Source organism: Mustela nivalis (genome assembly GCF_964662115.1).
Source record: "Mustela nivalis genome assembly, chromosome: 10".
In the NCBI taxonomy this organism is placed as follows: Eukaryota; Metazoa; Chordata; class Mammalia; order Carnivora; family Mustelidae; genus Mustela; species Mustela nivalis.
Genome location: NC_139029.1, coordinates 51,569,390 through 51,582,918, shown reverse-complemented (window position 1 = coordinate 51,582,918; position 13,529 = coordinate 51,569,390). Strand labels below are relative to the sequence as shown.

The 13,529-nt window shown below is 39.4% G+C and overlaps 1 protein-coding gene across 5 annotated transcripts in view; it reads right to left on the bottom strand.

Moving 5' to 3' along the window:
- The window catches only part of DNAJC6 (DnaJ heat shock protein family (Hsp40) member C6), a 139,161-nt gene that overhangs the window by 84,322 nt on the left and 41,310 nt on the right, over positions 1-13,529 (bottom strand). The window contains exon 2 of one of the 5 annotated variants that reach the window (XM_082687824.1): positions 8,561-8,829. The exons of 3 other annotated variants lie outside the window; for them this stretch is intronic. In XM_082687824.1, coding sequence (XP_082543950.1) covers positions 8,561-8,759 — 199 coding nt within the window. In that variant the 5' untranslated portion in view covers positions 8,760-8,829. Of the gene's footprint in view, positions 1-8,136; positions 8,215-8,560; positions 8,830-13,529 lie in introns of those variants that run through there. One more of the 5 variants, XM_082687827.1, reaches the window with a different exon arrangement.

The window sequence follows — 13,529 nt, the reverse complement described above, 5'->3', positions numbered from 1 at the left end:
CTGGTGTTTGAGCTTTCTTCCTGTTTCCCCATCAGCAGGCAAGGAAAGACCCAGAGCCTAGGGCTTGCCCTGTGAAAATGGCCTAAGAGCAGGCTGGCTACTTTACACCGTCCTGGCCTCCAGCCACAGCCCTGGACTCAGCCCAGTGCCGCAGAATTTCGGTTCTAGCATTTCCACTGATTACCTTACTCCTCCCCTGGGCGAACACAGACCCTGCTCCTGCCTCCCACCTCCTCCACAGCACTTCCCTGGAGATCTGCACAGCCTAACGGACAGTCCACCAAAAAGCTGAAAGCCTAGTGACACCTCAGGCCAATGGGACAGCATAGTCAGCGCTTTCGTTAGTATGCTCAAGGTGCATCTGTAGTATCGAAAACCAAATGGTCACATTTTCCACTTCTGGCCAAGAATGAAAATACTACCTCCTGTCCTGCCACCAGCCTAGACACCTCTAGCATCCCCTGTACCTCCCACCCCACACCCAGTCGGCTGTCAATCTGTCCATTCGTTTATGCAAGGCTTTCCTCTTTCTTCCATACTTTACAGCATTAACCTGGTTTGGGCTGTCATTACTTCTCAAGTAATGGACAATTTAATGGACGTTTATTTGCTCTCCTTGTCCACCAGGTACATGCTCTCTCCCTGCCAGGACACCCTCTCCCTCAATAAACCATGAATCTCTGTTTTCAACCAGCGTCCCAGGTCAATCTGATACAGCCAGGACACAGATGGGATCCACCTTTTATACAGCTGCCAAATATCTCCAGGTTTCGCACATGACATTCTTCTCTTTGGAATTGCAGTAGGACCTTTAGGGGCCCTAGGTAGTTTTGCCTTCATGTGCTCATCCCCCCATTTTAAAAAATTATTTTTAACTGCATTGGTAGGAAGATGAATTCCTTAATTCCTTACTGCTGTACTCATTTATTTTATTCTGGTTTTTAAAAGAAATAAAAATTAAAACATTTTTGTCGGCCTTAAAATTGCTGTGATCCCTAGGCACTGTGCCTATGGGTACGTCAGCCCTGCCTCGGCCCCTCTTCCAAATCTTCAGGACAATCCCACGGCGTACAGAATAAAGTTCAAGCTTCTCAACAGACTCACCCTGCTCTGGGTTCAATCTGTCCTCCCGGTGCCGTCCACTACAGCACTTCCAACCCATATGGGCTCCGGCTTCCTGGCCTAAATGCAAATCTCTCAACACACCTCGTATGAGGATGCCACTGCGCCTTAGCTCTCAGCCCAAAACAATTCTCCTTTCCTTCTCCACCTACTGACTCCCTGCTCAAACAGCACTTTCCACTGTGGTTTTCCCTCATCCCCCTGGCTAAAATTGTGCCTCCTGCTTCCACACTCCATGGCACTGTATGTGGCTATTATTATACCCTTCATGCCCCCTGCCCCGTGCCAAATATACCCAGTTCGGAGATGCACTTCTTTCACACCACAACGTTTCTAAAATCGGGAAGAGGCTTATAACACATGTCAAACAAATCCACCAGTCACCAGGTAGAGTACGACACTTCAACGTGCCAACAATCATCTTCTGCAGGGGCAAACCCAACATGCATCACAAGTACTGGACCATCTGATTCCTTCCTTGGTGTGGTCATTTGCATTAACATCACACACAGCTGAATTTTAATTTTCATCCCTAGTGCCTTTTCAAATTATGCTTTGATGCATTATTGAAAGAAAAAAAAATATTTTGGATCCAGGCTATGGCCTGTGGCATGCCAGGTAAAGCAATTTTAAGAACTAGAAATTGCCAGATCTCTTGGCCCATGTCATGAAAATTTCCTAATTCCTTAGACCATGAAGGGCTTAGTACTCAGACATTAAGCTGCTCTTTCAAAAGCTTCTATGTAAATTTTAAGAAATGTTGTTTAAGTAGACAATAACTATAATTTACCTTTCTCCTGAGTTACAAGTTTTGTCAATAAGGAAATGTACAATTTAAACTCCAGGATTCTTTAATCCACTTCGAAATTAAAGGCTCTTTCCAAAGGGAGTTCAAAATGGTGAGTACAGGTTATAAATGGACACCATAATGCTTACATAAATTGCAGATGCCCAAAGGTGATACAAAGAGTTTTCAATATTAAACCTGAAAATAGCTAAGATTCCAACCTTGCAATACTAATGATTAAACACACAAATCTTCAGATAAAAGTATTCTATTGTTAGTTTGTTAAAAAAGAGTTGTATATATTTAGTGGGTTTTTTTTCTGCTCAAAAAATTATCTTGATGGTAAATCATATAATAGGTTGCATTTGGAGGGGGGGGTTAAGAAGGCAGTTTTTTGGGAAGCTTATTATTTCTTTACATTTCCACATTAGAAAACTATTGGAGGTCTGAGACTATTTATTAATTACCTTTCTCTCCCCTCAAATGTCCTTGCTTATGAAAAATGCTCATTTTTGAGTTGGTCTATCTTTCTGCCAACAGTTTCATTTCTATCAAGTCTGGTCTCATTTCTATTAAAAATCTAGTTGAATGCTTATTTTATGGTTTGGATGGGTACATTTCATTATAAATGCCCTTTTAAAAAATTCAAAATCAGTACATGCTTTTTCATTCAATGAGTATTTATCAGACTCCTAATAAATGCCAAGCAGTGATAAGAATACAAAGGCGAGGAACACACAGCCCTGCTCTGAACTTTACTTAGAGTCTGGAGGGAGAGGTAGGTCAGGCAATGTATCACAACCTAATGTGGTAAGAGCTAAGGCAGGGATATACAGGCTGGGGGAGGAGTATGGAGAATAGCCATCTCAAGCAGTCTACAGGAGTTTAGGAGCTGAAGAATGAGTAGTAGTAAATAACCTAGAAAAAGTGGACATCTAGATGGCGACAGGAGAAGTTGGCCTAAACTGAGAGAACAATGTGTGCAAAAGTGTAGAGATGGAGGTGTGGGAAGGGGACCTACCAGTGGAGACAGGGTAAGGAGTTATACTGCTTTATACTGCCAGTTATACTGGCTGTCTTGCAGAAGCCATCATGGGCTTCTGATGCCCAGTGAAGATAAAGAGACTTTATCCTGAGAACACTGGGGACTCATTTTCACTGGTAAGATATTGCTCCATAAAGTTATAAAGTGGTACCAATTATATTGTTCTCTCAGTGTCATATAAGGATTTAATCAGTTTTATTCACTACTGTTTTTTCTCTGTCTTCTTCATTTTCTAGCATTTTAAAATTCTTTAGGTTATATTTAAGTCAAGAGAGACATCTTAGGGAGCATGGGTGGGTCAGTTGGTTAAGTATCTGCTTTCAGCTCTGGTCATGATCCTGGGGTGCTAGGATCGAGCCCCACATCAGGGTCTCTGCTCAGCAGGGAGTCTGCTTCTCTCTCTCCCCCCTGCCTGCCACTTTGCCTACTTTGTGCTCTCTCTTTCTCTGTCAAATAAATAAATAAAATCTTAAAAAAGAGAGAGAGAGAGATCTTATTTACAAGATTCAAAATGGAAAACAACTACCTTCATTTCAGTTACCCCAAACACTCCTATTTCTCCTTACCACAGGGAAAGCAGCAAATATAAACATTCAACAGTAAATTCTACACTTGCAAATTTATGGACATTTCTCTATGACACTTTACTCAAGGTACTTTGGTAGAGTACCAGAGTAGTACCAGAGTACTACTACCAGAGTACCAGAGTACCAGAGTACTCAAGGTACTCTGTGTAACCTCAGACAACTTGCTTAACCTCCCTGTGCCTGGTTTAATCAACTATAAGAAAAAATTAACTATCACCAAACTTCAAGAATTCTTATGAGGGTTAAATAGGATACCATACATACTGTGTTTAGCAAAATTGCCTGGATTGTAATCATTGCTACAATAAAAAAAGGTTAACAATTTTTATGCTTAAGCATTCCTGAACAATGTATATAAAGATACATGGTCACAACTTTCTATTTTATTATAATTTTAATCTTATGCATACACACATATGTTATTTTATATATATTAAGTTTACATATACTTTCAATAGGGTTATCTCTGAGACAAATAATCAGGGAAGGGGGAGGGTATATTATATTTTCCATTGTATTCTTTTCTGTAATCTTGAATTCTTTTTTAACAAGAGCATGAAAAACTATTAGGATAAAAATTTTATAATAAAAATTAATTTTAAAACCTTGTTAAATATATAAATATTATATATCATTATATATCTATATTATTCATATATATCTCTAATATAGCAATATATCTATATATATCTAAATATACTTATATACTTATATATATATGATTTATGTGTATGAGATTATATATTATATGTATTTATATACATGATATATGTATATGTATATATGTTTTACATATATGATATGTATATTATATATATGCCTAGGAAAGAAGACAACTGAGCTAAGAGGAAAAACAGGATCCGTTCTCTAATTTTCAAAGGGTGGGCAAAGGATTAGATTTATCTTGTACCTAGAAAGCCAAAAGACCTAAATAAAAAGAAGGAACTTGGTGCTGATAAGAACAGTCCAAAGGTACAGCCTCAGAAGGCAGTGACAGTTCCATCGCACAAGGGGTATATCATAGGCTACGCAGTCATCTTTCCGAGACTTTGTCCAAAAGTTTCCCCTTCCGGGGCCCCTGGGTGGCACAGTCAGTTAAGCCTCTGGGGATTCTCAGTTTCGGTTCCAGTTGCCATCTCAGGGTTCTGATCTTGGGGTCCTGATCCAAGGGTCAGAAGATGGAGCCTCACAACAAGCTCCCTGCTGTGCTCAGCATGGCATCTGCTTGAGACTCTCCCTCTGCTCCTCCCCACCCCGTACTCTCACACTCTCTCTTCTCTGTCTAAAATAAATAAATCTTAAAAAAAAAAAAAAAAAAAGACTCCCATTCTAAGTCTATGAAACCTGGCAGTTTCCAAGCATTTGAACTTTGACAGAGATGCATCCTTAAGTGATTATCTAGAAACATTCAAATTTTAGCCTCACATTAAATTAGTAAATCAACATTGTCTTCAATCTGTAAAACCCTTAAATGGGCAGATATTCCTAAGAAAGGAATATTAACATACATATGCTTATAATACTTCAATGAAGTATGAAGTTATCCAAATAAGTACTATATAATGAGAAAGCCTGATTCAAAATGTAGATGCTGTGTTTAAACACCACGTAGAATAGCATTTGTTAAAGGTAATTTTTGCTTTCAATCAGATTTATATTAAACAGGAAAGTATATTAGCATTCTTCACATTATCCTTACACTTTTAAATCCCATTAAAATCTGGAAACAGATTTTAATTGGGCTACTGTTTTATGGCTTGTCATTATGAATTTGGTAAGTAAAGCCTGAAGTTGGAACACTTCAGTGACTTAAGACTAGGAGTTTGTTTATGGATTCTACTTTTCATGGTAAGTGAAATGAACACAAATACGAGTTCCTGAGCTAATGAATTGGGATAGCTACAGTGCCATCTGAGAGATGAGAGGATGACCTTGGAATGACAATCTTTTCTAGAGAATAATTCAAATGAAGAGAATGTGAGCCAAGGCAGGCAGAGAGCTCTGGAAGGCACATCTGTCTTGGGGGCCACTCTGCAACCCACCACTTGAGAGTCTGTTGACTTAGAAAGTCATTAAATTTTTCTGAACATCTGTCACTCTCATCTAAAAACAGAGGGGAAATCCAAGGAAATGGATGATATTATGATATTATACCTACAGAGAAAGACAGTTCAGTTCAGTGGAGAAAAACTTAGACCTTAGAGTCAGAAAACTGAATCTAGCTGTCACTAAGTAGCTATTTTAACCTTAAACAAGTCTCCTACCATCTCTTAGTAAGTTTCCTCATCTACTTGTAATGACACAGACAGCAAAATAAAGGAAAACTACAAATGTATTCTCAAGTTGTTGTAAATCTCAACCTAAAAGCTCTATTGTAAAAACAACTATTATGATTTTTCTTTTATAAATGGAGAACAGCCTTAAAATTTATCTAGATCTTACAGCTAGTAACAGTAGTACAGATGTTTGATATCAGGTCTCTAGGCACAGATATGCCCCTTATTCTGCCTAATAGACTTCTGGGGAAATGAAATAACTGTCCAATTGTACCACCTATTATAAATAGCTATACCAGTGTAAGGTATTGTTAGAACTAAGCTTTAAATCCTCTAGATTTATTTTTAAATCCTCTAGACATATTTTTTCCATTCATAAACATTTCTGTTAGACCAAAAGCCCCATGAACCACCTCTCCTAGCCAGCATGTCACAGTACAATGAGCGGAATAAATGGGCAGATCAGTGCTGCTTTAGAAAAGATCCATGAGCTTAATTAAATATCTTAAACAAATGGATACATTTACACCGCAGAAGGCCACTCTTTGATGATCTAGGAAGAAAGAACTATAATTAGACAAGATAGATATAGTTGCACTAGTCAATGAAACTTGCTACCCATTAAAAGAAACCCCACTCTCAGGGTGCAATTGTTCATCCAGACCAAACAAACAGCATCCTCCCAGACTCTGTTCTCAATTGCAAATATACATCAAAATAGTCATAAGATACATAGCTGCCATAACAAAGCCACAATATTGCCCTAACCAGGAGGAGGAATGGGGATGGGAAGAATCCCTGCAACCTCTTCATACAGGGTTAGTTTGATCAAGTTGAAGAATCAACTCCTAGCAATAATGTTTTAGATATAACCATATTCTTAATAATGTTTTCCCATTACAACAATTTATCAATTTACTTCATTCTTCTTCTCTAAACCTATTGAAAAAGTCTGATTTGGTTAGAAAAAAAAAAAAAAGACAATCCTCGAAAATCCAGGACTCACTATAGGCTGCTGTGTGTTCGAGTTATTGCTCCTATTAAATGACAGCCCCCTAAAGACTAGAAGTGTCTCGCCTTCACTATTATATTCCTCCACAGTGCTTAACACAGTGCCTGGCATATAAGGGACTCAAGAAATAGGTGTTGAAAATATTCTCAGATGTAACATTAAAAACAAATTCGAATTCTTAAAATAAGAATCCCTATGAGAAATGAAAATGTACAAAATTTCATTTCTTGAAAGTGGGGCTCCTCCCTACTCATTTGGAAATCGTTCATTCCATTTCAGTTCACTGTATACATGTCCACTAAGTTCCAGAAAGGATTATGATGGCATCATTTGGAATGCATGAATCTTTTTCTTTAAGACTTAAAGGAGATCGCATTCAGTCAAAGGATGTTTTGTACTTTATCACAGATTTAAGAAAATCGTAAATCAAATACCCATGTACAACATCAATACCAAAGCTGTTAGAATCATCAGTCCTTCAGGTAATTTTAGTTTTAATTTAAAATGGTCCTGAGAAAACATTCTACCAAAACCTTAACTTCAATAAGCTCTAGTATGGGTAAAATACGTTTTCAGGTGAGGACACTTGAAAACATCTGTAAACAATATTTTACCCCACTTATGGGATAAGAAAATAAAAAAATGATAGTCCAGGGAGAGCCATTACACGATTAAAAGAAAGAAGCATTTATTGGCAAAGTGCAAGAATTAAATTCAGTTTGTTTTCATTACTTCTCAAACAACCCAACATGAATCTTTCCTCTGAAGTCCTTAGTTGCTCAGTATATTAAAGTTACCAATGTAGAACAAACCACTAACCACTTCAATTATAAATTATCTTTGCGTAAACAATCCTCTGATCCTGATTTCTTGAAAAGGTGAGCAAACAGCTATAATACTCCTGGTCCAACATACATATATTAAAATATTAAGTGACTATTTTGCTATGGAAATCAAAAGAAAGCTAAAAGAGCTTTATAAAAAGAAAAAGGAAAAAAAAAAAAGGTTGCAAGCCCAGATACAAAGTTTAGAGGCATTTTCATTTAACGTTTATGAAGTTATTAGTACACTCAATGCAAAAAGATAAAGATAAACAAGATCAAAGCCAATAACAGATGAAATAAATTTCTTCGTACAAATCATAAAAGCTGAGTAAAAGAGCCCTAGATAAAAGCTGGCTAAAGGCAAAAATTGCTTCAGAAAGGTAGCAGCGTTAACCCCAGCAGACAGCCGGATTGACAAGAGGCACAGCTTTACAGGATTGCAAATAACATCAGCATTAAGAGAATAATAATTGGAATAAATACCGTGCCTCCGCAGGCAATCAACGCACTTGCTCCTTCACCTCTCCCCCTCATCCAGCTGGGTAATGAAAGCAGCTGCCTCTCCTTGCCCTCCTTCCCAGTGGCTCCTCGCGCCACCCGCTCCTTTCTCGCGTCCACCCCTTCCCTCCCCTTTCCCCTCCTCTCCCCGCCCCCAGCTGGTGTATTCAGCAGCCTAGCCAGATTAAGAGGCGCTCCTACAGTCGCTGGGCCTCAGGACTGATCTAACGTTTCCTAGCTCCTTGAACTAGAGAAATTAGAGACGCGACACCCTGGTGGTATTAGATGCCTTCGCTCCATCCCGGCCCCTCCCAGGCCAAGGTGGGGTGGGAGCCTCGGGCTAGTGGAGTGGGCAGCCTCTGGAGGACCCTGCAGAGTTCAGCTGGGCGCACCCCGCCGCCAGCGCTACCTGAGCTGTCCATGGTGCTGGCGCGGTCCTGAGACTGCTGGGCGGGACTCCGCGCGGCTGCCGCCGCCCCGGCATTCACTCTCTGCTTGCCGCCACCCGCGCCGCTCCCCGCACTTAAGTCCCGGTTACTGTCCACCAGCTGCAAGGATTCATAACCATCGTTGCTGGTCTTTTTCCGGTAGCTCCCGAGAAGACTCATGGGCAAGCCCAGAGAAGAGGGGTAAAATATCAACCTGGGAAACGAAGGGGGAGGTGGAAGGTGGAAAGGGCTAAAGGAGGAAATTTTAAAAATAGGGGGAAAAAAGGAAAAGAAAAAAAAACATCAAGTGTCCGACATGACGCAAAGAGGAGGGAAAGGGAACGGCCACCAGAGAGGAGCTTTGCGCGACGGGCGGCAAAGCCACCGCCCTGGGAAGAGAGCGGCTCTGGGCGCCCCGCGCGACCGAGGGAGAAAAAGAGGGCGCGGGCGGGAGGGCGAACGGGTGCGCGCGTCCTCGGTGCCGCCGCCGCGGAGCCGCCGGCCCTGCGGAGCTCCGGGCCCCGGGCCAGCCACCCTCTGGCTGGGGAGTGCCCGGAAGCAATCCTATAGGTGTCGCCGCGTCGCCCCCGCCGCGCAGCAGGGCAGCTCCAAGCGCGGCTGGCCCAAGGGGAGGGTAGAAAAGAGAGGGAGTGAGGGATGGGGAGATTCTCAAGGAGGGGGGCTGAGGGCGGTAAATGGGGCGTGGTGGGGGGGCGGGGACTACTACGACCCGGGTAGAGGGTGTTTTCGCGCGTGAGGTAAAGAAGAAAGAGGCTCGGCGTCTCTGCTTGGTAAGCTTTGGGGACGAGGGGGTCTCTTGGTAAAATCCAGACACGCCCATTTTGTATAACTTAGCCTATATTTGCTGGAAGATTCGGCTAGTCAAAGCCACCCCGAAGGTTACTGTCCTGGAGGACTGACTTGTAACTTAATTGAACAGAAAAAGAACACATGTTAAATGCCAGGCTATGTGTATGCTAGGACAGAAAGGAACAGCAGTTTCTTTCAAACCGGAATGGGAATGATCCCTAAGTGAGATATCAAAGAGCTGGCTATTCTAAGTAGGAGACAGGGTCCATTCCACCTAGTGAGTAGCTGTGACTGTTTCAGTAACTATTTGTTGAACGAATAACTGGGGCGGGGGGGCGGGGTGGGGAGCGAGGAAGAGGTCGAATCAGGTGCAATTTCAGTTCTGACATCATTTACCTTGGGACCTGGAGAAAGGACTATACCACTCAGTTGGCTTGAGGGGATGGTTAGGAAGACAAGGATTTTCCTTCCATTCTCTAGGCCCTCCCCCCTTTTTTTTTATAATTTTGAGGAAACAAAGAAAACAGTCGCTCATTATCAGAGGAGAATTAATCACGAAGTTAATCGAGCTGAAGGGTCAGAGCCCCTTTCTTGCAGAAGCCCCTTTCAAGGCTGTGTACCTAATTTCATATTCATGATTTTGCATTCTTATTCTTAAAGAGAAACCCAACATTATATATTTCAATATTTGCAAAACCTGGACATAACTCTGTTTCAAAATGCAATTACCAAATGTTTGTTTTCACTTGAAATAATAAGACTACAGAAGTATCCCTCTTTTTATCATTTCAAGTGAAATTCTGGTTTTGAAATGATCCTTTTCCCTATTGGAATTTGGAATGATTAAGTGAGGAGATTTTCAAGTCATTTGGCGGAGTATTATCACCCATCAGCAAGAAACAAGTGCACATATGTAAAATTTGCTTAAGCTCATACACAAAGCCAGCTTTGCCTTCTTCTCACCTTTTGTGGCTTTCTCTTGATATTATTTTGATCACTTAAGAACATATAATCAAACAACAGCATCTAGGAAGGTTGGGTCCCAATCATTTGAGACCCAGAGTTTTCTGGAAGCTCTAGCTCTGCAGAGATCTACGTAAAATAAGTTAATTGTATTGAGAGACATATGCCCGTTCAAGGATCACCTAAACACAAATTTTCATAGGAAGAGGTTGAATCAGTAGAGGCCAAGAATGCTGTAGATCTGTCCAGTCCCTCTGGGAAGACCTCAATTCCCTGACCAGTTGCTTTCCCAACTGCATTAACTGAAGAAGGTGTGATCTGACCCAAATCAAAAATCTCAATTAATGCTCATTTACAAGATCAAACAATTTGAGTGGCAGCAATTAAAATTGCAATTAAATTTTAAACACAAATTTTATATTTTCAATTTTCCGAATCTGTCAGACTGAGCAATTTTATGTACTTGGCTGAAGTAATACTCTGTAAAATCTAGTAAATATTTTCCAATAACATTTTAAATAATCCTTTTCTGCACCTTTCCTTCTCTTTTAATTCATTACTGAGGCATAGGAAGTAAATACCTAGTGTCCATCACATACCTTGGCAAATTCTAGATTTATAATCACTAGATTAAGAGAATTTAGAGATAACCATTTTTCAAAAGTGAAAATTATTATTTTCAAAAAGACAACTTTCAGTTATTTTTGTTCAAATGTTCTCAGAGTTGTAGGCATACTGCTTGAGGAAATTAAGATGAAACATATGCCTTTGTATTTTTGGATATCTCCTCATTTAGCAAATGTAAAGAAAAACATGAATGGGCTACAGAGACCATTTAATTTTTTTCTTTACACTTAGTTTAATATAAATAAAATTAATCAGAATAACTATTAATGACCTTTACAAAGTTAAGGATATAAAGAACACATAAAGGCAGGAAAATGCAATAGCTAGATTAAAATACAACAGTCTAAAAACTGGTCTGGGGCTTAAATTGGAACATATACCAATGCAAATTGACATGCAAATTGCTTTTATTATCCTAAAGATCAAATTCATAAAAAGTTCACTTATCCATAAAGATCTTACTTTTCTGTTCTATAAAAGAGCATAATAAAAACACCATCATTTTATGGGTAAAGAATTACATTAATACCTAACACATATAGAGTAAGTACTTAACAAATATTCGCTATTATTACTATTATTGGGCTGACTTGGGCACCACTCTATCCTCAGTGCCCAACAGTCCTAGTTCTTCCCATGGGAGATGCTCAATAAAGGATAAATATTATTTATTCCAGAAATGTGTCTGTGTGATTCTGAATGAACACCTGTGCTTAAGGAAGGGCACTGGTAAAATCCAAGACGAACATTTACAGCTAATCTCTCCTGCTATTCCAAGAGGAATAGCACATCACAAACAGAGCAGAGCCAAAGGATTAGATGCCCTCGTTGGGGGAAAGCATTCTTTCCCTTTGCCTTTTCTATTGCTGACTTTAGTCACTTTTTTTTTTTTTTTAACTTCAGTCACTTTTATTAACTTGGTGAAGGTTATTCACACTGAGGAATGTTCAGGCTCTATTCCTACTCATCCCCTCCACCACAAAATACTCTCCTACCACAACAGATGTCAATATTTTTGTGGTGGCAGGTCAGAGATGATAAATATATGCCATGACCCATCTGGGATTATGATTTGTGCTTTTTTAATTTCTAGGAGCTATACCATATTGGTTAAAACTGAGGTTCTGGAACCGTATTTCCTAGGATTGAACCCTATTTCCACAGGCTCTTTTAGCTCTATGACCTTAGGCAAGTTACTTAACCTCTCTGCCTCACTTTTCTCCTTTGTAAAATGAGCATAGAAATAGTACCACTGGAATAAAGCTGTAGTGAGAATTAAATCAATACATAACATACAGTAAGTGCTGGGGTGCCTGGGTGGCTCAGTGGGTTAAAGCCTCTGCTTTCAGCCCAGGCCCTGATCGCAGGGTCCTGAGATCGAGCCCCGCATTGGGCTCTCTGCTCTGCAAGGAGCCTACTTTCTCCTCCCTCTCTGTGTACCTCTCTACCTACTTGTGATCTCTCTCTGTCAAATAAATAAAGTCTTTAAAAAAAAATAGTAAGTGCTATATGCTATCACTATTGTTCTACTATTTTTATAAGGATAAGTTAATTTTTCTAAAAATGTAATTGCTTATCTTTATTTTAGGCTAAAATCTGCCCTACCTACTTAAGAAATTTATTATGATAATGTATAATAATATAAAAGCATTATGCATAATGTAGAGTGACTATTCTGCCATGACATTTTAGATATTTTCATCCATCTCTTTCCTATTAGATTTTAGACTCCTTGAGAACAGAAATCCATGTTTTGCTCATGTCTGTATCCTTCATGATACCCAAAAGAACACCTCATACTCATTAAAGATTGAATAAATGTCTACTGAATAAATAATAAAATGTATTAGTATCACCTAGTCTAGTGATTTTTTAAAAATGATTATGTTGTGGTCTACTATTAGATTAAAAAATAAACTTAGCAATTCATGACCATTATTTTAATAAATAGGTCAGGAAAACATCAGTTTTTGGCATATGGTAAGATATTGTTTCCTGAACTAGTATTTTGTGTTTGTGTGGTGAAAGTATGTATGTGTTTCTCTTCAATAATGACATAAATGTATTTCTCACTACGAGTGCCAGTTTAAAACGTTTGAATGTCTGTATATAACAGAACCTTGAGTACTAAGGGGTTCCCAATTCCAAATGTCCTACACACTGTGACATCTGAATTCACTTGGATACATAAATGGACAACAAATTTCTGACTAACCAGACAGTAAATGAGAACAGAATTACTCTGTTCTTTCTGTTGCAAAATGCAAAAATTATTAGGTATGATCAGGTTTCTAAAATGCACTTCTTCGATTTTATGCTTTAATATAAATCAATGAATAGCACTGAAACTTTCCTTGGCAACTTGCCTCAGGTACATAATTCAGATTATGTCCTTATTGAATACAAATCTGCAAATACAATGAATGTAAAGTAATCAAACTGGGGACCAAGAAGCCATATCTGGCCCCCAAACGTTTTGTCTGTCCTGTGCTTTTTTCTTTTTAACTGTAAGCTTAAATGCCTCCACAGAAGGTACACAGACTCCAGCTT